General features: G+C 42.1%; 1 protein-coding gene across 1 annotated transcript in view; it reads left to right on the top strand.

Annotated features, from left to right (window-relative positions):
- AVEN (apoptosis and caspase activation inhibitor) overlaps positions 1-25,854 on the top strand; it is a 185,073-nt gene that overhangs the window by 35,488 nt on the left and 123,731 nt on the right. The window contains exon 2 of the mRNA XM_006132681.4: positions 3,166-3,349. Coding sequence (XP_006132743.2) covers positions 3,166-3,349 — 184 coding nt within the window. The remainder of the gene's footprint in view (positions 1-3,165; positions 3,350-25,854) is intronic.

Below are 25,854 nucleotides of genomic sequence, written 5' to 3'. Positions count from 1 at the left end.
ACTGAAACTACTTTAAATTCATATTTCAGACCAACTAGATGTCAAGCTGATGATGACCCTTTAAAACTGCAGCTGTTTGTAGATACTGCTTTTAAAAACCTGTAAATATGGGATTTTTTGTTTGCTTACTTAAAGTCATATTATTTGACCTTTAAGGTCGTTCCTAGATCTTGTTTTAACTTGTATGATTATCGAATATTGTGGTGTGTGTGTGTGTGTGTGTGTGTGTGTGTGTGTGTGTGTAGGGGACATATTTAATATCAATGACTTCTTGCTGCTAAGATAAAAATAATCTCTCAGAACCATGTTATGATGCCAAAGACAGTAAAAAAGACATTCTGAATAGGTAGAGGAGAACAAATGGTGAAGTAGAAAGAAAGAGGTTTATATTTACTGAGGTGTTTTACTACGCTAATGAAGAAAAATAGACCCCATGTAGAAATAATAAGCAAATTAGTTTTTAAAACTTCACTGAACAGGAGGAGGAATATTTAAAAATACATATTTGATAAAAGTCAATAGTATCTTTGAAGATGAAAAATCTACATTTCAGTAATCTGAACATTTGAATCTGTAAATTAATTAGTGGCACAACATTTTTAGACCATGCTAATGTATTATTTGTGTGTATTATTATGTCTATGAAGCACTATATTGGAATTGCAAGCTAGTCTAAATTTATATTTTTAAATTTTATACATTCAAAGGTAAATTTCAGCCTTGTACCTAGAGAATTAGGCTGCACAACTCCCACTAACACTATGATGATTTCATGGTTTATTTCTTAAAGCTCAAAATGAAATTTTAACTTCAGTGTGCTGCTTATTTGAGCTCTGGTATTTAATGTAGCTGATGAAGGGAAAAAAACTCTGAAAAAATAGAATCTCCTTTAGAGTTATCTCACCATTTCAGTTGAAAATTAAATCCATGCTAGTTTTCTGGAAACTGGCATGGCTAGAGTAACAAGCACAGGGTCATTTTTTGATGATGGCTTGACAGGAACAAATGCTACAGACAGCACTGTGTATGGTAGCTAATTATGGTACCAGAGTCACTTTAGGTGAGTCTGCTTTGCTTGAATTTTGGAAGACTCTTTAATCTCTCTCGCTCTGTAATATATATATATATAGTGTGTGTGTGTGTGGGTGTGTATTTTAGTGTGTGTTTGGGTGTCTGTGGATTTGTGAGTCCATTTGTTCAAGAACTCCTCCTAAATGGTAAGAGCAAGGACTACCAAATTTGGTATGCAGCTTACTCTTCCCCTAACTTAAACCAAGGTTGGGGTTTGGTTTTGCCTAGAAAACATGAAGTGCCGGGAATGGGACTGTTTTCCATAACACGGAGAAGGAGCAGAGAAGGGAACGCAAAAGGGAGGGGACAGAGAGAGGAGGAATGTGATGCTGAGAGTGGCCACTGGGGTCAGTTGCAGCACCAAGAGAGTGGCCAGCAGAGCTGGGACCCTGCCATCTTGCCTGCCAGGACACCAGTAAGGAGCCCCCCAGCTCCAAACTGGAGCCTGCTTCATTCCCCCTCCCCCATGGAGAGCCTACAGGCTGTGGTGTGTGTGTCCAATGGAGGAGGGGGCAGCCCCTGGAGCTACACCTCCATCTCAACAGCTTGCAGACCATGACAGGGGCCCTGCAGTATGGGGGCAGTCATCGGAACCTCTCTCCTCCCCCCACAGCATGCGGGAGCCCGCTGGCAGAGAATCGCTGCCCCAGCCCCTTAGGAGGAGTTGCCACTGGAGTAGCGCCATCTTTGCCACCATGGGTGGCCCTGGTAAACTACCTCCAAGCCCCCTGCCCTGAGTCCTGCACCTCCCGTTTATCTTGACTTCTGCACCCTTTCCATCTGCCCTGAGGCCACTCCCAGCTTCTTCCCCCTGCTGGGTAGAACTGCTAGTACAGCCATTCCCCGACTTACGAACACACCGACTTACAACCATCCGAACTTACGACCAACCTCCCATTAACCTCATTTTCGAGTTGAGAACTATGTACATCAAGTTTTTTTAATAGCACGGGCAGCGCGTTTAAGGGTATTTCCGACTAATGACCAAATCGAGTTACTATCAGGTGTTGATAAGTTGGGGATGGCCTTTAAAGCTATAAGCAACAATGGTAAAAGACAATTTGTGCATGCCTGAGATGTATTTGGCCAAGGACCATCAGCCAACCCAAAATGCAGCAATACCTTGCTAAGCATGACTAGGCATAGTTTACTATTGGAATGTGTCTCTTAATCTTTTAATAGTGTTTATTAGGGATGTAACCAAATGGTGGAGTAGTGTAGTTAAGTGGACTGCTCGCTCCCCCTGTGTTGCTTCTGTATCAGAGAAGCAGCGGAGCAGGGTGCGGGGAGAAGAGGGGTGGTGGGAAAGAGGGAGGAAGCGAAGCAGGAGCCAGTGCTAGGAGGAGCTGGCTTAAAAGCAAGTTCCCCCCAGCACTGTTTCTGTGGTGCCACCTTCCCCCTGCCTGCACTAGAGGCAGGGACATGGAGGCTGATACCATGAAGCAGCCTCTGTCCGCGCTGGGCCCTATATGCCCAGCTCTTACTACATTTAAACTGCAGAGCTGCATTGGAAGTAGCTCCAGGATCCGGCATGAGCCGGGACTGAGGAAGCCTTCCCTTATCGACGAATTGTGTAGTCGATAAAATCTTTATTGACTAAACAATTAGTGGATTACCTGCTTCTTAATATCCTTAGTGGATATTAGATTGGATTATATATTGAGTATTTAAGTCTAAAATGTTTGTTTACCCATAGCAAATCTTTCATAACAAATCATTCAATCTGAAATGGGTCAGGTAGCTTCTCAATTAGTATGGCAAGTGGATTTTGAACCTTTATTTTCTTGAAATCACAGCTGTGCACAAGCTCCTAGGAACACAGATATGGCATCACATCACCAAAAAAAGAGAATTTACCTAAAGCTCGTACAAAATAGTTGATTGCGTGTATGTAAATATTTCCTTTTATTGACAACATGGTATATCACTGTAGCTCTTTATTGTTTCCGTATCATGATCCCACGAAATGAAAATTAGAGATGTCACTTCTTATTTTTGTGTACAAGATTTAATATTTTGGGTGTGGGATCCAGAAGATGTTTATATAAAATTGGTAAGATTCTTTCATCTTATTTTATAATTTAAATGTCACAGGCAGATGATGATGGTGGTGATGATCCTGAATCACAAGAAGAAGAGAAGGATGAACTGAAAGGCTATTCAAGAAGAAAGATAGTCTCCAACTGGAATCGTTATGAAGATGCTGAGAAAGAGGCACAAAATGAAAGTGGAGAATCTCAGAGGGGAACAGACTTCAGTGTTCTGCTTAGCTCAGCAGGTAAGGATGAGAAAATCGTATAAAGTATTGGTAACATATGAGTTACGTTTTTCATCATTACTGTAGTGTTAGCTCTTAGTTCTGGAACAGCACTTGGAACACTACTTGTATGCACTTGACTAAATCCAGTATTGGATATAAGAGCATTTAAAATGATCCAAGACAGAGTTTTCTATGAGGTAGCCACCGTTATGAGTTTATTGATTAGCAGCTGTGCTAGTTTAGAAGGATCTATAAAAGGTTATGCACTATCTGGACCGTTTGAAAAAGCTGTGAAAACTAACACAGAGTTTTAGTTTGCCAGCTACAGGCAGTAGGGACAAATTAGAATGTTTACAATAAAAACATTGGGATCAAAACTTATGGTTCTTTCTCGCGCTGAAATCCCATTGAAGTGAATAGTTTTGTCTAACTGAGGACTGCAGGATCAGACCCTGAATTACAATTTTTTTTTAACCAATTTCTTCAGTTTGATCTCTTGAGTATTACAACAAATGTTCTCCAGTTAAAACAAGGCATGTACATTTTATTTCAGAGCTTTAGTTGTCTAATCTTTTTTTCATTTTGACAAGATCTTGTGACTCTTGTCCCATTAGTTGGTATCTTCTTACCAGTAATGGCAACAAGACATGGCTTAGCAATGTCCGTCTGATTCCTTCCATCAGAGTGAGTTAGATGAGTACTTAACATTTTATTTTATTTAGCCTACTGGCAAGAAATAATAATAAAGTAGAAGAACTGCAGGATCATTGATACCATGGCACTGATCTCCTGTCTGAGGCAAAGTCTCTCTACTTCAGGTATGGGTTGGATGTCTCCTATCAGGCACCCTGAGGACCTGAATGGTCCCAAACCTGGGAATTTGCTGGACTAGAGCAGATTCCTTGCTATAGTCCTGAGCCGCTGACTCTGCCAGCTTGGGGTAGGGAGAGGAAAGGCAAGGGGGACTATCTTCAGCCCCTGCTGGGCTGCATGCTGAGTTGCTGGTCCTACAGCTGCTGCCCCGGCCAGACTGCCTGCTGGGCTCCAGCATCCCATGCTACTATGGACTGCTGGGGATTGGCTCTGGCACTGGTGGGACTGCCAAGTGTTTGGGCTCCAGTCCCAGCCCCATGCTGTTATGTGTTGCTAGGGCTGCTATCAGCCCTGGTCCCACTGTTGAGAGTGCAAGTTCCTGCCCTGCAGCAGCCCGCAGGCTTTGGCCCTGCTTTCGCAGGCTGCCCAGGGCTCTAGCCTCGGCCCCGATCTTGGCTCTGTGCTGCCACGGGCTGTTGCTGGCCCAATCCTGCGCTGCTGGGGGCTACCCTGACCCAGTTCCAATGCCACAGGCTGCTGGGGGCTGCTGCAAGCTCTAGCCCCAGTGCTGTGGACTGCTTGGAGCTGCTACCAAACTCAGCCCATGATCCGTTCCATTGCTTCAGCCTGACTCCTCCTGGATTGCCATCCTACCACTAGGCTATCAGGGTTCTCTGATCCAGAAACATCCATGGTCCTACAGGACTACAAATTTGACAGATCAGCAAATTCCGGTTTGGGGAGGTGCAACCTGTACTGCCCTTTCTGTGAGCTAGTAGTGTCCTCAAGTGATGGGCGTTCTAAATTCTTTTTCTGCTATTTTTGCTTTGGGCTGCACCTTTAATCATTAGAGACAACAATTTCTCCTGCTGTTTTGGACTGCCTATTATCCTTGAAACATTTAGGACTTCCATTTAGCTTGGGTAGGGTTCTCATAGTCAGGATATCTTCCCTCAATTCAAGGTTTATATATTCACACATCCAATTATATCTGTTGTTGAAAGGTCTGATACATATTTTTTCCCCTCTACCAGAGACTTTCCTCTCCCAGGGACTTCAGTATTGTACTCCTGGCCCTAAAGGATATCCTCCCTTTGAGCTTTTACCATCATGCTCCTTTTACTACCTCTTTATCAAAAAAGCATTTTTGTTGCCTCTTCTCAAAGTTTGAGTGTGATTCAGGTATTAAGGAAAAGACCTCCCAATACTATCTTCACACAAACATGGTGTCAGACCTCACTATCCTTTACTCATTTGATCTCTGGAGAGAAAAAATGTTGCACAGTGTCTTGGTGCACTCTCCTACTCTATTTTTTCCCTTAGAATAGTAGTTCTCTTTTTGGCTGGTGGCCCACTTGGCTAAATGAAAATCTTTTCATGGATCACCAATTGCTAATAGAAACTCACCATTAATTAAATAATTACATCCGAGCTATTTTGCTAGTGCTGCAACTAGGGAGAAGAGTTGAATTTAACAAGTAAGAAAAGAAATATTAAATTGTTAAACAATTTAAGCACTTTAACTTTCTCTTGTTAGTTTATCAAACTTCATTTTAAGTAAAATAAAATATTAATTTGTCAAACACAAAAGGTTTCAATGTTTTCTTTCTTTATGGCAGGGGAGGGGAACCTTTTCTGGATCTGGGGCCAGTGACCCACAGAAAAATCCGTTGGGGACCATACAAGTGAGAAGCAAATAAAACCCTCCAGGCTCCCCTCCCAGCCCTCACTGATGTGGTCCCCAACTGAGACACCTCACTTGTTTGGTAGTCCAGCCCCCTGAGATGTGGGGGAGGGACAGAGAGGACTGAGGTTCAGGGTTCCCATGGGCTGGATTTATTCTTCTGGGGTTAGTGGATTTTGTGGACCCCCAGGCTCTGGGGCAGGGAGAAAAATGAGTTCAGTGTGCGGGACAGAGCTGCCAGTGAGTGGGATAGGGAGAGGGGCATGGGAGGTGGGGTGCAGGACAGGGTGAGTGTGTGAGGTCTGTGTGGGAGGCAGGGTGCAGGAGCAGGCTGGGAGTAGGGTGTCTGGCTGGGGGGGGTGGGGCAAGAGCAAGGGAAGGTGCAGAGTGTGGCTAGGAGGGAAGAGTGCAGGAGCAAGCTGAGGGCGTGGGGTCTTGGTGGGGAGAGGGTATGAGTGGGGGTATTGGGGTGCAGGGTCTGGACATGGGGGGGAAGGTCGCTTACTTGACTTTGCACTCCCCTCACTCCCAGTCATCACCTTCTGCTACTCCTGTTGTTTGCAACTCCAGCCAATGGAAGAAGCAGGAAAAGCCTCCAGGCAGCTCATCATTGCATTGCTATTCTTTGGGGCAGGGAGAACGGCAGTGCATGGAGCCGCTTGCTCTCTCTCTCTCTGTGAGCTGGGTCTGATGGGGGATGGTCAGGGCTTTCTTCACAAGCATCACCCCTCTGAGTGGGAAGTTGGAGCTGGTGCTCCAGTCTCGCAGCAGCTGTGAGATTGGAGTGGTAACTGTTGGCCAGTAAGCTAGAGAAGGCTTTATATGGAAAATATACAAAAGTTACTTACCTTATATTAACTATGGTACTTTTAAGATGGTTCCCATGTCCTGCCTTACATCTTTGCTACTGCAGAGTCTTTTAGCTTTGTGATTCTGTATTGACAAAGGAACTGAAGGGCAGTTGGGCTTGCTCTACCCTTTAATGCTTTTAGGTGCAAGAGAATGGGAGTGAGAGGATGTGTGGCCGTGATCCCAGTGCACACTGCTGGCGAGAGGCTTTGATTTGGAACACAAGGGGCACGTGTGCACCTAGAGTGGGATCCTGTGGACAAAACATCTTGATTTATCTACAATTACTGTAGGTTAAATAACAATTCTTTTTCTCTGCCTGCCCTCAGCTTTACAGATAGTCTTTGGCAGGTGGGAGTTAGTGCACATGTTTGTGTAGGTTTGAGATTCTCTCTAGTTTGAGAATATCAGAGTATAGTAAACAGTGTATCAAATTTTGTGGCATGATTAATAAGTTGAATGATCCAATAATTTTTCTTGTGATTTGCTTGATTAAATTGGAACTTTATTTCCAAAAGTAAAAAACATCTTTTCAACTGAGCTTTGATAAAGAAATGCTTTCAAGTAGGAATGTTATATTTAACATCCATGCAGCCTTTGAGGGGGGGAAAAAAAGCTATTTGGAGATACAGAAGTGAATTCACAAGTGCATTTTAATTTTAACCACACTTCTATTAATATCTAAATTTGAAAAATTTAGCCCATAAGCAGTCATCTTTTCCTACTATTGTTAATGATGATATTTGTCCAGAAACCTGCCTTAATTTTACGTCAAGCCAAGAGAGGAGGGTAAAGTGCTTTGTGAAGAAATTACTATGTGTGGTAATGATGACAGTGATTGTGATCTGTGTGTTTAAATGGAGCAGGGAGTGTGTGAGAGAAAAGCAGTGCAGAAATTGAGTTATAAAGGAGATATATGTTTACACATAATTGAGACAAAATAATTGAAGGTAACTTTTTTCTACTTTTTATATCTCAATGAGATTAATTTTTAAACTATTGTCGCAGTTCATCTGAATGATTTTGGTCTGGCCTGAGGTTGGTGAGGATCTGTGAGGTGAAAATCTGTTGGTCTTCTGCATAACTGTGCTAGCATGCAGCTATATCTGGAAAAAGGAGTGGATAAATTCATGGAGGATAGGTCCATCAGTGCTGCTTAGCCTGGACGGATAGAAATGGTGTCCCAAGCCTCTGTTTGTCAGAGGCTGGGAATGAGTGACGGGGGAGGGATCACCTGTTCTCTTCATTCTCTCCAGGGCACCTGGTATTGGCCATTATCAGAAGACAGGATACTGAGCTAGATGGACCTTTGGTCTGACTTAGTATGACCATTTTTATGTTCTTATTAAAATTGCTCAGTACAGAGATTGGAAAATTCATTTAAAAATATTGATTCTTTTCTTAGAACTAACAGTGCAATTCTAGTCACGTTTGCTTTTAATATGAGTTGTTGACTTTGCAGTGAAGATAACATTGTGTGGGTATTGGTGGATGAGTGAAATTATCCATTGCTGGAACAGGAGAAAAATGTGTACCGTATTTTCCGGCGTATAAGGCTACTGGGCGTATAAGACGACCCGCTAATTTTTTAGTTAAAAGATAGGGTTTCGTCTTATACCCCATCGCCCCTCCACCTCCCGGCTTTGCTCCCGGTGTCTCTGGTCTGCTGGAGACGGTCCCCAGCAGACCAGAGGCACCGGGAGCAAAGCCGCAGCAGAGGCGGGGTCCCGCGCCTCTGAGGCTTTGCCAGAGCAAAGCCTCAGAAGCGCGGCACCCCGCCGCCACTTCGGCTTTGCTCCCGGTGCCTCTGGTCTGCTGGGGACCGTCTCCAGCAGACCAGGGACACCGGGAGCAAAGCCTCTGAGGACGCCCCGGCAGCGGGACAGCCCCAGGGCGCCTGGGCTGCCCCGCCGCCGGAGCCCCTCTGCGGCTTTGCAAAGCCTCGGGGGAAGCCGGCGGCGGGGCAGGCTTCCCCTGAGGCTTTGCAAAGCCGCGGAGGGGCTCCGGCGGCAGGGCATCCCAGGCGCGCCTGGGATGCCCCGCCACCGGCTTCCCCCGAGGCTTTGCAAAGCTGTATACCCGGCGTATAAGACGACCCCCGATTTTTGGGGGATGTTTTTTAACATCAAAAGTCATGTTATACGCCGGAAAATATGGTACTATATTATGAAATGAACACTCCTGAAATAGAACATGAACTCTCATAAATTAGTAGAGTTTTTCATGATTAACTCTACTGTCATTCTTTCCATGTCACTGGATGACTACATCCGTTTTCTATAATCAGTGTATTCCTATGTTACAGTTATATTTATATAGCATCTTTCATACTATATGCGATTCCAAAAGTGCTTTATCAGCTGTACACCAGAAGAAGTACAGCAATCTCCGGGTGGAAGGCAGCAACTATTTTCATAGCATTCAAGCAACACTAAATAACAGTTAAAGGCAAGATGGGAAGAATAACATAGCTAAATGACATCTCAGGGAGCATAGCCAAATCAAAATCTGGCTAGGCTGTAGAACACCTTGCATAAAGTACTACAGGCTATATAATGAGTGCAGGTAGTGAGCAGAGTGTTGAATTGTGTCTCCAGCAAAAGAGTGCATATCTAACACACGCTGTTGTTGCTTTGCTGGGAATGTTTGTTTATAGCAGGAGTGGGGAACCTTTTTTGAGTCATGGACCACTAACCCACAGAAAAATGAGTCCGGGGACACACACAAGTGAGAGACAGAAACCAAAACAAATATAAAAAAAATTCTAACCCCCTTACAACCTTCACTGATCTGGTCTCCCCAAGTGAGAGAGAGAAGGGGGGGGGGGGAAACCCTCATAGATGTAGCCACTGACTGAGATGCAGGGCTAAAAAAAGACACTCCTCTCAAGCTCCAGCCCAGCAGGAGCAGAAGAGGAGAAGCCGAGGCTCAGGGCATATCCAAGGCTACAGTGCACTGAGAAAAAAAGAGAGATTTCCTTCTCAGTAACTGAACAACAAAAGTGGTAAAGGAAATAGCAACTTCCTTGCTCTTTTATTTCACAGGCAGTAAGAAAATGAAATTAGGTGGAGGGAGGTATTACTCAGTTTAAGGATGAAGAGCATGGCTATTGTTAAACTCAGAGATGTAATGAATTCATTTAAAAGAATGTAATATGTAGAAAACAACAAAAAGAGCTTAAAAGAATATATCTATAAAAGTATGTTTTGATCTGCACATAAACACAGCATTTTCTGAAATCAGTAGCAAACTGTATTTATCCAACTATTTTCTTATTAATTCCATAGCATCAGACTTGTCTTCTGTAAAATGACAGAAGCGCTAGAATTGTTTTAGCATAGTCATGACCATAGCATAGACTTAGCATGAAAGCTTCATGCATATGTTTTCTATTCTTATTTTGCTGCATATGTAGACAGCTAATACTCACTACATGGCAGGAAATAGTTCTGTAGTTGGTGTTATTCTCTGGGGACTTTCCAGTTTAGTGCTTTTCATATGTACTAAGGATTGCGCTGTGAAAAACATGTCATTTTTGGTGTTTCTTGGTTCTAATTTTAACAAGTCAATCTATTGCGATTTGACTTCCTATTATTTTTAGATACCAGTAAGACTAACTACACCTATTATCAGCATACCTATTATCAGCAGATGGTTATTAGAGCATTCTGGCTAAATCAAGACACCTGGTCCCACATTGTGGAATAATTTGTTTGACAAATTGGTGAAATAGATTGTTGCTGAGATTTATTTCAAACCTGAGTTTGTTGCTGCCATAAAAAACTAGGATGGTGTCAGACCTTAAATTGGAGCAGTCTGGTATTTTAGACCAGTTACATTTAATAAAAATGTGAAATGTCTGCATTTATTAGTTAATTGAATGAGGTTTTATGATAACATTCCCAGTAGATTTGCTAAGGTGTTAATGTTTGTTAAACTCTCTGGTTAAATGATTACTTTTATGACACAAATGTTGCAGTTTAGCTTGGGAAATTGAAATGGGAGACTTTCTCTTATTTATTTGTTTAGAGGTCAATTACATTATTTTTATACGGTATACCATTAGCACAATATCTTAATTTTTCTGTGAGTTGACATACTGTAATCAATTAATTATAGGGCTTTCTTGAAAAGCTTATTTTTTCATTCAGCTGAAGAGAAATTCCTGGATTTAAATTTTTCAATATTCTTCTAGTTTTGAGTCAGAGAAGCACTTTTGTAATATATTCATTAGATACGTAGAGATAGTTTAGTTACCATGGTGGTGTTGCTAATATCCTTTTAGGTTCCAAAATTCTCTTGTCTTGTACTAATTAAATCCATACTGAATGTAAAACTGTATGGTTGTAAGGCAAAGTTTGATTACAACATATAAAAGCCTTCTAATATACTCAAGCTGTACATTCACTTTCACTGATAATTTGAGTGTTCCTTGTTCATTAAATTTCGTATGATTGTGTTCTTGTGCACATTCTCTTTGACGGTTTATTGTGAAAATACTTTTAATACCTGAAGACTCAAAATAAGGTGATATTTTTAGTAGCCTTCTAAAAGAGACTGATCTTTAGTCCTATTGTTGATAATTTTGAATTGGCTTATCTCATTAAAATATTGCTATTTAGTATTCTAACATAGTATAATGGAGTCAATTCAATATGCCATACAATATTATAGCAGAATCAGGGGGGAGGGAGAGCAGGAAGAGATGAGGAGCAGAACTTTTTAATGATTTTAAGGTTAGAAGGATCTTATATCTTAATTTATAATAAGTAAAATTGTCTATTGCTTTGGACTGCACATATCAACATGTATTAGTGTAATTCTTTTATCACTCTTCTGTTAGCAGTTTCTAGGAATTGTTGCTATTTAATATTATTGGCTGGGACTAAATGAATTTATGTTCAAAAGTCAAGGCAATACATCAGTCCGATTTCTCCCTCCCCCTTCATCTGTGGGTCAGTAATCAGAGATGTAAAACATTCAGATTATTTTCCTTCTCAATATTTTCTGATAATCACATAAGATTCCATTTAGCTATTTTTATTTTCTACAGGTTATTTAAAACTAACTTTAAAACAGTTGGATGGCAGTTCTCTCTCTCTCTCTCCCCCCCCACCCCCGAGTATGGCTCCTAGCTGAAATAAAATACAGATCTATTGTGGAGCCTTCAGGGAATATGTCTTGAACCAATTTAGTAAAAACTCTTTTGAAGCAGAAGGAACAAAAGAAGTGGAAATGATAGAATAACCTTACTTTGCTAGTAGAATCTAGGTATGTTTTCAATAACTGCCCTCATTCTTTTGTTCATTTGTCTTAAATGACAAAATATAGATTTTGATCCTTCATAAGTTTCTTGATGGTGAATAAATGATTTAGCTAGCGATAAGTGATCAGGTGGCTTATTACTGAGCTAATCAAACTGTATTCTTGTTTTGTTTCTTGGAATCTGAGCTTTTTTGGGGGGGAGGAGAGGGGGGCAGTGTCTTCTGTCATTGCAGCAGCCAAAAAAATACCTCACCCCTAGTTGCCATGCTTCAGTAGGATTATGTCACCAGTGCTGGATGGTGGGTGCTGAGATAGACAATAGAATTTTAACAGTGCAGTGTTTGTGTGTGTTTGTTTTTTAACTTCATATTTTTTAGGGGGTGACTAGCAGTTTATGGTGAGTAAGAGAGCCAGCTATACATAATCAAGCCAAAAGAACTTTAAGTATAAAAAACTGTCAGGTGAGATCGTAAATCTTGTTTTTGCTAGCATATTTTGCAAGGTATTTTGTAGCAAATGTTATTTCTGTGGATTTGGTACCCAAATACCATGGTAAAAGGTGTTGTCTAAAAGCTTAAGCAGAACAGATAAATTGTTAAATTATAAAAATCTAAGGACAGATGCGTAAGCCACCATAGGATGCTGCTGTCTCATTTCCAGTGTCTAAAATTACTTTTGGCTGCCTTCTCACCATCTGCTTTTGTGTCTCTCTGTATAATCTTGGCCAGCAAGTCGTAGTTTTGTCTATCCTTAAATTTCTTTTATCATGCATTTCTGCTCTCAGGATGAGAATTATTGTTATATAAAATTATTAAACCCCAAGACCTATGGTGTACCTCTTAGGGATGTAAAAGGTTAACTGTTTAACTGTTAAGCATCACCCTTGCTGGTTAATGCATACTGGTTCCTGTTAACTATTGGATGGTGGCGCTCGAGCAGCAGCCCTCACCTCCTGTGCTGCTGCCTGTAAGAGGCAGCAGTGTGGGTGGCTCCCACCTGTGCCCTCCCTAAGTGTAAACATGTAACCTCTGAAAAATTTTGGAGTTACACATTTACAAAAATAAATGTTTGCTAACATCCCTAATGAAAATATTTTTTGGAAAAGGACAGTATTACTCTGACTCAGAATGTGAGTGTGCTGCTCTCCTAGTGATCTAACCAGATTGTTTACTTTCTTTTTTAAATGCTGGCAAAATTTAAATTCTATAATGAATTGCATATGTATTATATTCTTATATCTTTTCTATTGAAACCCCAATGTTGTTAGGAAATGCTCTAGATCATTAAAGAACTGTTGTTAATCATTTCTAAGGTTGGTATTTGCAACCACAAACATTCAAAAGTAATGATTCCAAACCCATAAAACTCATGAGATTTAAAGAAATCTTTTGCCAAATTTTGATTATTTTTCACCTTTGCGGAAGCCACTCATACCAAACCTGTGTGAGAGAACCTTCAGTATATTTACAGAACTGAAGATGGTTTGTTGTTCATCTGATGGTTTGAACGTCTCTTTCTTCGTCCATTTCCCAAGGCATGGGATTCCTACATTCTGTCCTTCTGTATCCTCCTCCCTAGTTCACAGGATAGGCAGCTGCTTCATTCACGTGCTGCACAGCAGTCACTTGTCCCACACACTTAATCCCCACCATATTTCTGTCAGGCTCATCTTCCTCCTCATGTTTTTCTTTGTGTCACTGTCTTCCTTTCCTTCATATTCTATTGACTCCTCATAGTTTTCTGTCCTGTTCCCTAACACAGTCCCCACCTTCCTGCTGTCACTACAGTTCAGTTCCCAGCACATCTAAATGCTGCTGTCCCTTCCCTGGAGCCATCATTTTCTCTGTTTACCCAAGACAGTTTCCATCTTGCTGAGGGCACTCTCACTGCAAAGATCAAATAGTCATGGCCCTCTTACTAAGGGCAACCCATGGCTTCAGTTACACCGACAGTCATGGGAGATGTTGTCCATTTTCTGTAAAGATGGAACTTCACAAGATTAAAGCAATAATCTGAGATTAATGAGAATATTTTTTATAAAAACAACCCAGAAAAAAATCACATCATTTGATATCACTATAAGCTGGTTCTCTGCCTCAGTATTTTCTGTTTAAATTCCTGATATTTTATAAAAGTATCCTTTTTGTCCTATCAAATAAGCTATTCTTGTTATCAGTCTGATGAATGAACAATAGGAAATACCAGATTTTAAACTGCTAGTTAGATTTTTGTTAGAAATGGGTTTTTTCCCTAGCATACAGGAAAGAACACTGTGTTCATGCGCTCACTCTTAATGAATCAAAACCACCGTCATGCTACAAGATAACTGTATTGGTATAACTACTTCTTTTTGCTTTAGGATTCCTAAATCCATTACCACTACCACAGCTAGAGTAGGTGAGATCACCTATTGGCCAGTACACTGTGCTATTCATTTCACAGCAGTGTTGGTGTCTGAACTTTAAGGACTATGACTCATTAGTAAAATTAAATTTTTTATGTATTAAGTAACCCCTGCAAAAGAACTATGGATTCTCAACAAAAATCATAAAAACAATTTCTTATTCATTAATAAAATAACTTCACAATCTCAACAAAAGTACAAACACGGTGGGTAAACAAAAGCAAAAGGTATAAAACAATAGTGGTCATTTAAAAAAATCTCTGAAAAAATAGGCTTTTAGGAGAGAAAAGGTGAAATGAGCACACTTCAGAAGTAAGTTAGTTCTATACCGTTAGGGATATGCTTCTCCTATCCTTTCTGTCTCTCAGACTGTTTACCCAACCCCACTTATCTTCATCTTCTGTTGCTCTGTGTTTCATCAATTGGCTTGTCTTTTATCCTTTTTCTGAAATAGATTCAAAATTCTAGTGTTCATTTTCAAAGCTCTTCACATCTGTTGCTCCTATATCTTTGGTCTCATTTTCTCCTATACTCCCATTTTTTCCTTATTTTCTTCCTAGCTCGTGTCCTTAAATTCCCCCCTTTTCTCTTTTATATTCTGAACTTGATGTTTTTCATGTTGACCTTGGATCATGCACCCTCTGTGTTTCAGTCGATTTTCCTCTTTCAAATCTTTCCTTAAAACTCACTGCTTCTATTTAGCCTTATGATACTGAGCTATTGCTCCACTGCTTTTATCTTTTTAGTAATTATCTGAATTGGAATGCAAGCTTCTGAGGGCTTGGACCTTGTCTTTTGTATTTATAATGTGCTGATGCAATTAAGGTACTTTATTTGCAATAACATAAATATACATTATCTCTGGTTTTGGTTCTCTGGTTTTAATTGTTTTTCTTTGTAATACATGCTTTTCCTGTATCACATGGATTTTTTTTTGTCAGGTTAGAAGCTGAGCCCACTGTGGTGCCATCTCTAATGGTATGTCTACACTGCAATTAGGCACCTGCAGCTGAGCCATGTCAGCTGACATGGGCTCAGGCTAAAGGGCTGTTTAAGTGCAGCATAGAATTTTGTGCTCAGTCTGCAGCCTGAGTTCTGGAATACAGCCACCAAGCCGGGTGCAAGCATCCACTCTACAGCCTGAGCCCAAATGTCTACACCACACTTTATACAGTACATCCTCTTAGCCTGAGTCAGCTGAAACGGGTGAGTCTGTGGGTTTTTATTTGCAGGGTAGACATACTCTTATGGGTCCTACTAAAACAACCTCTCTCCTCTGCCACCACCATACTCCTAATATTTATGGATGGTAAAACAGTATTAATAGTGGGAGATTTGGTTGAATAGCACAGGACAATGCATATAAAAGAGTAAAACTATAAATAGCCATTCCAAAATGCCATTCATAAGGAGAGGGAGTCAAAGAGAATGAGAATGTGACTGAGATGTGGAAAAATCAAGTTCAGGTTCCTGCTTCAATTAGTATTTATTTATATACAAAGGAGAGACCGAGGCCTACAGAGAATACCTAATAACTTGTTAGCTAGGGCATTGTTCTGAAAGGTGGGAGATGAAAGTTCATGTTCTGGTCCAAATATGGTGGAACAGGAATTTGAATCCGGGTCTCTGACATCCTGTATAAAACCCATGCCCTTGGGCTACTGATTATAAGGGCTCTCATTCCCTTCCCCCCCACCCATGAGAAAGAGTTGATTTGACTTACATGTCTAATCCTAGGAGTGGGTTTCCATCTGAAAATACTGAGCTGAGCTAGGGGCCTCCCTTCAGCCTGTCTGTCAATCACCTTAGGCTCAGATCAGTAGGAGTTAGATGCCTAAATACTTTTGAGGATATGGGCCCTACGCCTTGCTCCTTTTGTTCTCATTTCACTTCTTACTGCCTTAGTTGGTTCCCTAGTCAGCTTGCCCACTTGTGAAGGTCCCAGTCTGGGTGCCACATTTTAGGAAAGATATGGAGTAATTGGAAAGTAATTAGGAAAGATATTGGAGTAATTCAAGTATCTAAAAGGTTATGACAGGGTGGAGGGAGAAAAATTATTCTTCTTAACATCTGATGATAGGACAAGAAGCAATGGGATTAAATGCAGGTAGGGATGTTTAGGTTAAACACTAGAAAAAACTTCCTAGCTGTCAGAGTGGTTAAACACTGAAATAAATTGCTTGAAAAGTTTTGGAATCTCCATCATTGGAGATTTTTAAGAGCAGGTTAGACAAACACCAATCAGGGATGGTCTAGAAGATGGTGCTTGCCATGAGTGCAAGGGACTGGACTCTGTGTCCACTCAAGGTTCCTTCCAGATCTGTTGTTCTGTGATTTAGCATCTAATTCAGGATGGTGGTCTCCACTAGCTGCCAGGGTGCCTAAGATTTAAGTGTTGCAATGCCTAAAACCATTTGATTTTACTCCTAGTGTATTAACAATTTGAATCAGTTTGTCTGATGTTTTGGCAATGAACAAACTTCTCTTTTTCTTCTGTGAGTTACCCAGAATATATATCTGGACGTGTACCACAAAATTCTACAAAAAATGTTAAAAAGATTATTTCACTTCCATGTCAAGCACTGAAAAGTTAGGAATGTCTGATTTTAATTTAGTATATGTGCATTCATTATGATTTAGTCTTTAATTACATGATCACCACCTATATTTTTCACCAGACTGCTGCCTCATTTAGTACACAGTCTGGATGACGCTCAATTAATCCACAGTAATTAAATATTTTGTTTTATCCTCATTGTTCAATGAATAGCCATCAGCCTTATTTATTACATATTCTTCAAACCCTGTTTGTAAGTCAGAATTATTAACTTCCTCATGAGGTTTTCTGTGGTACTCGTTGTTATAGTATCTGAGTGTTTCACAAACAATTTATCTTCACAACATCTCTGTATAATCATAGTGTTGTATTTCCCCTATTTTACATACAGGGAATTGAGGCATGGAGAAATTAAGATAAGTATCCATTATTCTTGGATTTTCATTTTGAGTAACCTAGGACTGTTTCTTTTTTTTTCCCGGACAACTTAGGTAGGGGTGTGTGTGTGTGTGTGTGCGCGCGCGCGCAAGTAAATAAATAAAAAACTAACACTTAATGGGAGCCACATTTGAATATATTAACTTCAGTTGCAGCTGTGAATTCTTGGACCTTTTGTAATCCAGCCTGTAGGACAGGGTGCCCCCCCCCCGACTTGACTGGATCTGACCACTGAGGTTCATGGGTACCCTCCAGTCACTGTGGGGCTAGAGCACACAAAATCTACTAGCCTGCCCCCTTCCCTCCCCAGGTTCTGATGTGTGAGGGGAATGTGGGGAGTGGCTTTCTCCTTCTCGGTCAGGGACCACATCAGGTTCCCCACCTCTGCTGTAGGACAACAAGCTGTGCACCCAGAAAATGAAAAAATACACTGTTAGTGACCTTCTCAGAAAAGTTTGGTGAAAGTGAATTGGTTCGCATGACATAGGAACTCAATGGTACATAGTTCCTTAGGGCAGCATTCAGCTATCTTAATCATGAGACCCTCCTTTTTCTTCCTTCAGTTCCCTTTCAATCATTCCCAGAGCAGGTCCATCGTGGGCTCTTAATGAAAGACTACATCATAATGCATATGAAGGAGCGGGCTGAACAAAGGCTGTAAGACGTTTATGCAACGAAGTACTGACTTCATTGGGATTACTTATCTGCAGAAAAATTACTCATGCACTTTTTTTATTGGACTTGGATAGTAAGGATGTAAAATGCCTGTTAATTTAAGTGGAATCCCTTTGCATGGGAGGGTTGGGAGCAGGAACCAGCAACCAGTGGGAAGGGCGGCTTCTCCTCTTGGGCTCCCTCCATGCAGGGCAGGTGGCTCCCAACCTCCGAGGGGCTGGAGCAGCCCTTCATCCTTGGCCTGCCACAGGTGGGGCTGTTCGCAGGCACTGGGTAACTGGTACCCAGTAAACATTACTCTTACTGGGTAACTGGTTAACTGATTACCCATTCACATCCCTTTAGGAAGGCTTGATTTTTTTCTTATTGGTAAATGTTGACGAGCATAAATTTAAACAGAAGAAAAAATATGTCCATCAATGCTCATCTAAATGTAAAGAAAGAAAAATACTGCTTAGAACTTTTTATTTACTTCATATATTTCAACATGGGATGTTGACAATTTATGTGGTTATAAAGCTTTAGCTTTTTGAATCTCAGCATCTACTGTCCTTCCACTGCCATAATTTTCCAAACCATCAAAATTTAAAATGTGAAATTTAAGTAGATAAAAATAGAAACTATCCTTGAAATAAATGTTGGCACCAACTTTTTAATGTAAACAATCAAGTTCTGCAAAGCCAAATTATGTCATTAACTCCCTCTTCTTTACTTATCTTTGCCATGATTGTTGTCTGCCTTCTGGGAGAAGGTCAGTCAGGTGCACTGTTATATTGCAGGAACTCAGTGGTGCAGAACTCAATAGAGAGCCATGTACTCATAAGAGAGGGCTGATTCTCTGAATGGATGCCCCAAGATGTGGAATGGAATCATATTTCCCTTGATCTTTACCTACATGTTTAAAGATCCTTGGACCCTGCTTTCTCCAAATTGCTGCAAGCTTTTCTCCATTAATGGAGAGAGAAGATGATAAATGCATAGGGTTGCCAGGTGTCCGGTTTTGAATCGGACAGTCCAATATTTGAGCTTTCTGTTCAGGAAACACATTGAGAAAATATAAATGTCTGGTAATTTCTAAATAAGATTTAAGAAATGTAGATTGTGATGTAATGTCAAGCGTGTCTGGTATTTTTGTTGAAACCATCTGGTAACCCTATAAACGCATAGATTATATCCTTTTTCTAAATATGTCTTCAGGAACTGAAGGTGAGTATAGTGGGTTTTACAGGATCTGGGAACAAGTGTCTTGTGTTGGCTGGTGTTGTAAAAACTGTGTAACAAGACAGATTTAGACATCTCTGTTTAGTATGGGAAAAGAAGTATTACCAGTACTGAATGTTCAAAAAGCATGAGCCAGGTTTAAAAAAAAAAGAAAAAGAACAAGTAATGAATTTAAAATGAAAATGATGAGATTCCATCCATCTATCCTTCCATTTTGTATTTTATTTTTGAATTCCTCCTACTTATCCCATTGTGTAGGCTGGGGTGGGCAATAATTTTTGATGGGGGATGGGGGACTTGAAGAGTTTGGAAAGTGGTCGAGGGCAGTACTCTTCCATGATATTAATGGAGGAGATGCAGGGTCTGGGATAGAGGTTGGGTGCAGAAGAGTGCTTGGAGTAAGAGATTGGGGTACAGGAGGGTGTGTGGGGTCTGGGAGTGAGTTTTGGTGAAAGAGGCAGTTATGACCTGGAGCATGGGAATGGGGTATAGGGGTTTGGGTTGTGACCTAAGGCAGGAAGGGATTGTGACCTGGGGCAGAGGACTGGGGTGCAGGAGCTGGAAGGTAATATGGGAGCAGGAGGGGTAGAGGATTTGGGTTATGTGAGGTAGGGGGCAGAGGGTTGAGGGGAGGGAAAAGCTGGGGTGCCAGAGGCAGGCTCTGACGGGGTGACTTATCTAAGTGACTCTCGGCCAGCAGCCCAGCATGCTTCTCAGGCACGCTCCCTGCTGCCTGCTCTCCCCCTCCATGCACAGGCTACAGGGGCCATGTGCATCTGTGAATGAGAGCCAGAGAGGAGAGGGGAGTGGTGCTTTGAACAACAGGCAGTTCCCATTCGCTAGAAACCAGCCAATGGGATTGTGCTGGTGTGGGAGCAGCGCATGAAGCCTCTCTTCTCCCCCCCCAAGCTGCAAAACACAAATAGCCTTGTAGCCACTTTTCTCTGTGGCATGTGGGGGTGGGGTAATCACGGAGTTTTCTTGAGGCTTCCTGCTGAATCTGCAGGCCATGGCTTGGTGGGCCGGATTTAGACCAGTGGCTGTATTTTACCCATGCTTGGTGTAGACCATGGTCTCACATCTAAAACTTAGGTCAACATAGTTGGGATGTAAGTGACTAGGCTTATGAGGTAGTTGAGCCACTACTGAACTAATCGCTTCTTCCTCCTCCCCTTGCTGCTTCTGTATTGGAGGCAAGACTCGGAGTGAACAGAGACTATTTGCCCTGGGTTCCCGTCTGCCTTTTAAATGTAGTAAGAGCCATGCTTTCAGAAGTCTTAAAAGAGCAACACTATGATGCGGAAACCACAGAAGTCAGACCACTAAAAACAAAACGGAGCCTTGCAAATCCACAGATGGATCATTTTTGTAGATAGTGGAGCAGATGAAGATTCTAGACAATACTGACCTCTTATGGTCCAGCAATGGTCAGGTCCTGAGACTACCAGACTAGAGAGGTTCAACCTATAGCTACATTGTAGGGATGTTCAACTAGCTGATAAATCAAAATTTAGTAGTAGATGAAATTTCCAGTGACTAGTCAGTCAGTCAGTCAGGGGGGATGCTCACTACCCCAGCTGCACTTAGTCGCTTATATCCCTAACTAAAGTTTTACATTGTTTTGTTTTTGAATGCGGTATTGTAAACAAAAACATTCTACATTTGTAAGTTATGTGTGCTTTATAAACGGATCATCTTACAGGCTGGATGTTCCTGGTGCAGCACCGTCGGGACCTGATAGGTCTTGACTGAGAGAATTTGCCCTGCCACTAGTCCCCAAACCCATTGCCTGATGTCGTCTCTGGCTATGGGGCTCTGGCCCTGACCCCAGCCCCTTGGTCTCAGGGGATTTTCACACAGCTTTGACCCCAGCTGGGGTCTGCTATGGGATTCGGGGGGCTGCCATGGGCCTCCCACCTCAGTCCTGTTCTGTCCCCAGTTGTGCTGACAATTCTGTTGCCCCCAGTCCGGCTGACCCTTCTGCCCTTAGGCTCCCAGGCTATCTGGTCCAGGAGCATTTGTGGTTTGCCAGACCAGTGTGTGCCGGTTTTCAAAGATGCAACATGTACAGCACTTGTATGAGGTGAATTGAAAAACACCATTTCTTTTATCATTTTTACAATGCAAATATGTGTAATAAAAATAAAGTGAGCACTGTACACTTTGTATTTGGTGGTGTAACAGAAATCAGTATTTTTGAAAATTTAGGAAAATGTTCAAAATATTTAATACATTTCAGTTGGTATGTTATTGCTTAACAGTGCAATTAAAACCTGTAATTAATCAAAATTTTTAATCGTGATTAATTTTTTTGAGTTAATCATGTGAGTTAATTGACAGCCCAAATACATTCATGCCTCTGCACATGCCCCGGCAACTATTAATAAACAGGATTAATAAAATACTTTCTTACTCTTTTTACAACTTTGTTGCACAACAGAAGCAATTACAATGGTACACTCATCAGAAAGGTGCCCTCTAGTCACTTGACAGGAAACGATAGCTTTTTGCTTTTTGGGAATGGCGCTGTGTACTAGAGATACTAAATGTAGGTTAATTAACTAATCAACTAGTAAATGGGATTTCCATTGACTCTTCGATTAGTCTATAAGCGTACCTCCACCTTTGAAATGTAGCAAGAGCCCTGCCTGGCTCTTGTACATTTTAAAATCAGAAGCCCCGCAGGGAGCGCAGGATTAGCCGGGGACTCCCCGCTAGCCTCACCTTCCCAGTGGGGCTCTCGTACATTTCAAAAGCAGAATCACAGCAGAAGCAGCGTGAGCAGAGACTACTTCAGTCCATGCTCGCACTGTTGCCGCTGTGCCTCTATCTCCCCTGTCCTCCATGGAGATGGTGCTGGGGGGAATTGGCTTTTAAGCCGGCTCCCCCCAGCACTGGCTCCTGCTCCGTCCCCCTTTGCTACCTCCCTCTAATAGAGGTAGCAAGGGGGGGGGGGGGAAGCGACTAGTTGCATCACTAGTCGACTATCCGATAAGCTTCTGCTTATCGGATAGTCGACTAGTCTCTTATATCCCTACTCTGTATAATGCAGCCTACATTGGCTGCGGTTGGTTAATTTCAGCTGATTCTGCCTTTCTTGCCATCCTGGATTTGAGCCAACAGGTTAGTGAAAGGGAGAGTCCAGAGCCAGAGGGAAGAAGGCATTTGTGTGACCTTAGTTCAGCGCTGTAGGGAGCTGAGAAATTAGGCTTTAAACAAAAATCTGCTAGCTGGACCCCTTCCTCCTGCAGTTGGAGTTCTGAAAACAGGTGGGCAGGTAGCCCCAGTCCAAGGCAGAGGAAGAAGTAAAAGTGATCTAAATTAACCTTGCTCCAGGGTGGGCTGCCTGCTACAGAGTAGTGGGAAAGAACACATTTGTTTAAAAACTACCCTTAGCTAAAGTGCTGGCTTTAGCAAAGTATTTAATTAGCTTCCACAAACTTCTTTTACTCACCTACCGGTTATTGTGATCTCAGCCCCCGAAGCCCTGGAATGTGATTCCTTCCAAGGACATACTCAATTGAGATGTAATGACATTTACTTGGTGTACAAAAGAATGTAGTAAGAAGAGCATGGAATGGATTTTATTAATGCTATCGAGCTGGTGAATGATTTTGTGGCTATACATGTTGGTGAATGTCACTGTAATTGACAGTGGAAGTCAGTAGATTTGTCACTGCCAATCTGACACTTTCTTGCTAGGGAGATAAAAAAGTTGCTAAATCTAGTGACAAAATAGGGATGTTGGTGACTTTCCTGCCTTTTGGGAAGGGTACACGGGTGGTGTACCTATGTGCAGAGTTGAAAATTGCAAGAGGGCTGGCGCTTTGTGCACCATCCTGAGATGGTCTCCAGCAGGGGACACAATTGCATTACTTGCTATTATATTGTGAGAATTGGCAACACTGGACAGGTAAGAGAGTCTGTGTAGAAGTGTCTGTTTGATACAAAAAAGAAGAGGGAAGGAAATATGGTTTGTTTGACTGTGACTCATTTTCAGCCTTTTGGGCATGTGAATCAGATGGCCTTGCTTTGTCAGCGTACTCACCATCTCAGCACATGAAAGTGTGATGTGTCTGAATTCACTGCTGTTGATGTGAATTGTGAAAACAGTAATGTCCTCCACCTCCCACCACTTCTTTTGAAAGCCTTGGTTGAAAGCTGACCATGACATGTTGTTGTTTTTTATTGCTGAATATCTGTATTTGTATTTCACTGTGCTACAGATTTGTGTGAGCTACCTAAAGATAAAATGGTTATAAAGCACAGGCAACTAAGGAATAAGAAACCTCATTCAAGATAGTTATTTTGACACAAAGACCTCACTGTTAGCAACTGAGATCTTTATAGCTGTGAAGACAGAGGTCATTACTGATGGTACCAATAATAAGGATATTTGGACCTGAGACACTTGGTTAATTTGTCAGTAAAGAAATGCTGGTAAAATCAAGCTGCCAAAAAACTAAGCATTATTGTACGTTAATGGCCCAGTGGTAATAGATGAGAGATTGGATTTTTTAATTAATACATTTAATGCTACGGAAATGTGCCGGACTAAGTTCTGGAAACAGAAGTTTTTTATTTATCTCAACAAACAGTTTGCATAGGCATCATGTGTGGCCCTCCAGTCCTTGCAAGTTCCTACTTTCCTACCTATGAAAAGTGGCAAGGATTCAAGGGAGTGTTCTGAAATGGATAGATTATTTCTAAAGGGTAGTCTCCAAAGAGAGGCTGTGATGGGAAATGGCAATAGGTACAGGAGAGAAGGAGCATGGGGGGCACTGCAGCATCCCCAAGCTTTGTACCAGGAGTCCTGGCCACCAGCTCCATGCTCCAGCTACCTAGGGTCCTGGCTGCTGGTGCCACTGCTTTACAGGGGCTCTGCTGCTGCCCAGGGGTTCCACTGCAGATACCGCTTGTTTGCTAGCCCCATGCCCAGGAGATCAGCTAATGACTGGGGAACTTGTGGGTCCTGGGGCCTCTGCTGCTGGCCCTGTGCCTGGAGGCTCTGCTGCCAGCTCCAGGGTCCTGACTACCAGCGTGGGATCCTGGCTGCTGGCCCAATGTACAGGGTCCCAGTGGCCGGGCCTCTGCCCAGGGCTCCACATCTGCCTCCAGCTGTGGCTCCAGCCTCCGCTGCCTTACCCTATTTGTGTTCCTCACTCCTGAAGCCATAGTCTGCTTCCAGTCCCAGCTTTAGGGGGTAATGAGGGGTATGGTCTGGGATAAAAGGGGGTATTGCTCAGCATCCCCACTCCAAAAACTGTTCCAGCACAACTGGAAACAGCATCCTTGCCACCACAGTGCTTTCTCATGGAGCTCTGTTAGGCTGTTTTGTTTTTCCTTTGGTCATGGTTACATTTATGTGCATCCACTAGATGATATAGAGAGATTTGATGAACTCAAATGTCAGCAATATGCATATGCCATAGATGTATTTGATGTTGACAATGTTGAATAATACCACTGCCACTGAACTAAACCAGTCACTGGCTGAAGCTATCACAGATTGAAGGTAGATAGGCTGAAGCTATACCCTAGCAAGAAGGAAGTTATGCTTGATAGACAAAGGGAAGAAATTCTAAGAGTTTGCAACCATAATGCATCCTCTTTTGATCAAAGACTACTATATGCAACTTCACAAGCCAATTGGAAGTGTAAAAGTCATTTAGAGTTCTAATGTAGCAGCATACTTGAACAGTGCAGTTACCCTTTCCAAGTAGCTGGGGCACTCTCTCCCATCATTAAAGATTACAGCTTGACCTCACTGTGTGCCTGTATATCTGTTCTATAGCAATGCAATCTACATGGACTTTGAACTGAGTGCAGATAATGTAGATTATTGTCTCAGAGGTGCATGCCATTATATAGACCTGAGAAAACTACAGCAGGTACAGAATGCAGCTACTTGCTGCCACAGAAGCATGGGTTAGCATAAACAAATTCTTTGTATCATCATCCTGTGAAATAATGTGTTTTAAATTTGAGTGGATCCTTATTTCAAGTTACTACGTGACTTGGGTTCAGAATAACTGAGAGAGAGCCTCTGGAACTGCAACCTCTGTCAGTTAGGTTTACCAGATGGTTTCAAAAAAATACCGGACACACTTGATCTCAGATGGGAGACTGGCCACAGGAGATTGGGATGGGGGACCTGCTAGGAGAAATGGGGGAGATTGGCAAGGGGGGGACAACCGGCCAGCGGGAAGCAGGGCTGGCTGGGAGGGGGTTAGGGAGAGCGGGGCTGACAGTGGGGTGCGGGGACTGGCCAGCAAGGAGCAGGGCTGGCTTGGGTGCAAACAGATCCTGGGGTGCTGCCCGTCCCGGCGGGATGCATGGGTGAGTCCAGCCCCTGCCGATTCCATCCGTCCCCCTCCTCTCTACTATGTACTTGCCTACTGCCTGGCTGGTAGACACGCTCATGCAGTGTGAGCGTGTCTACCAGCCAGGCAGTACGCAACTATGTACTAATACTCACCATCAGGGGTCGACAAATTATGGAAAACCCTACCTGCCAAACAAAAAAGGGACTCACCACCCTCCCCCACAAAAAGTGTTTTTTTAATGGCATAAATTCCTAATAAGAATAAGAACAGTAATTACTAATAAGTTATTAA

This window comes from Pelodiscus sinensis, chromosome 4, assembly GCF_049634645.1.
Source record: "Pelodiscus sinensis isolate JC-2024 chromosome 4, ASM4963464v1, whole genome shotgun sequence".
Taxonomy (NCBI): Eukaryota; Metazoa; Chordata; order Testudines; family Trionychidae; genus Pelodiscus; species Pelodiscus sinensis.
This window is presented reverse-complemented; position numbering and strand designations above follow the sequence as displayed.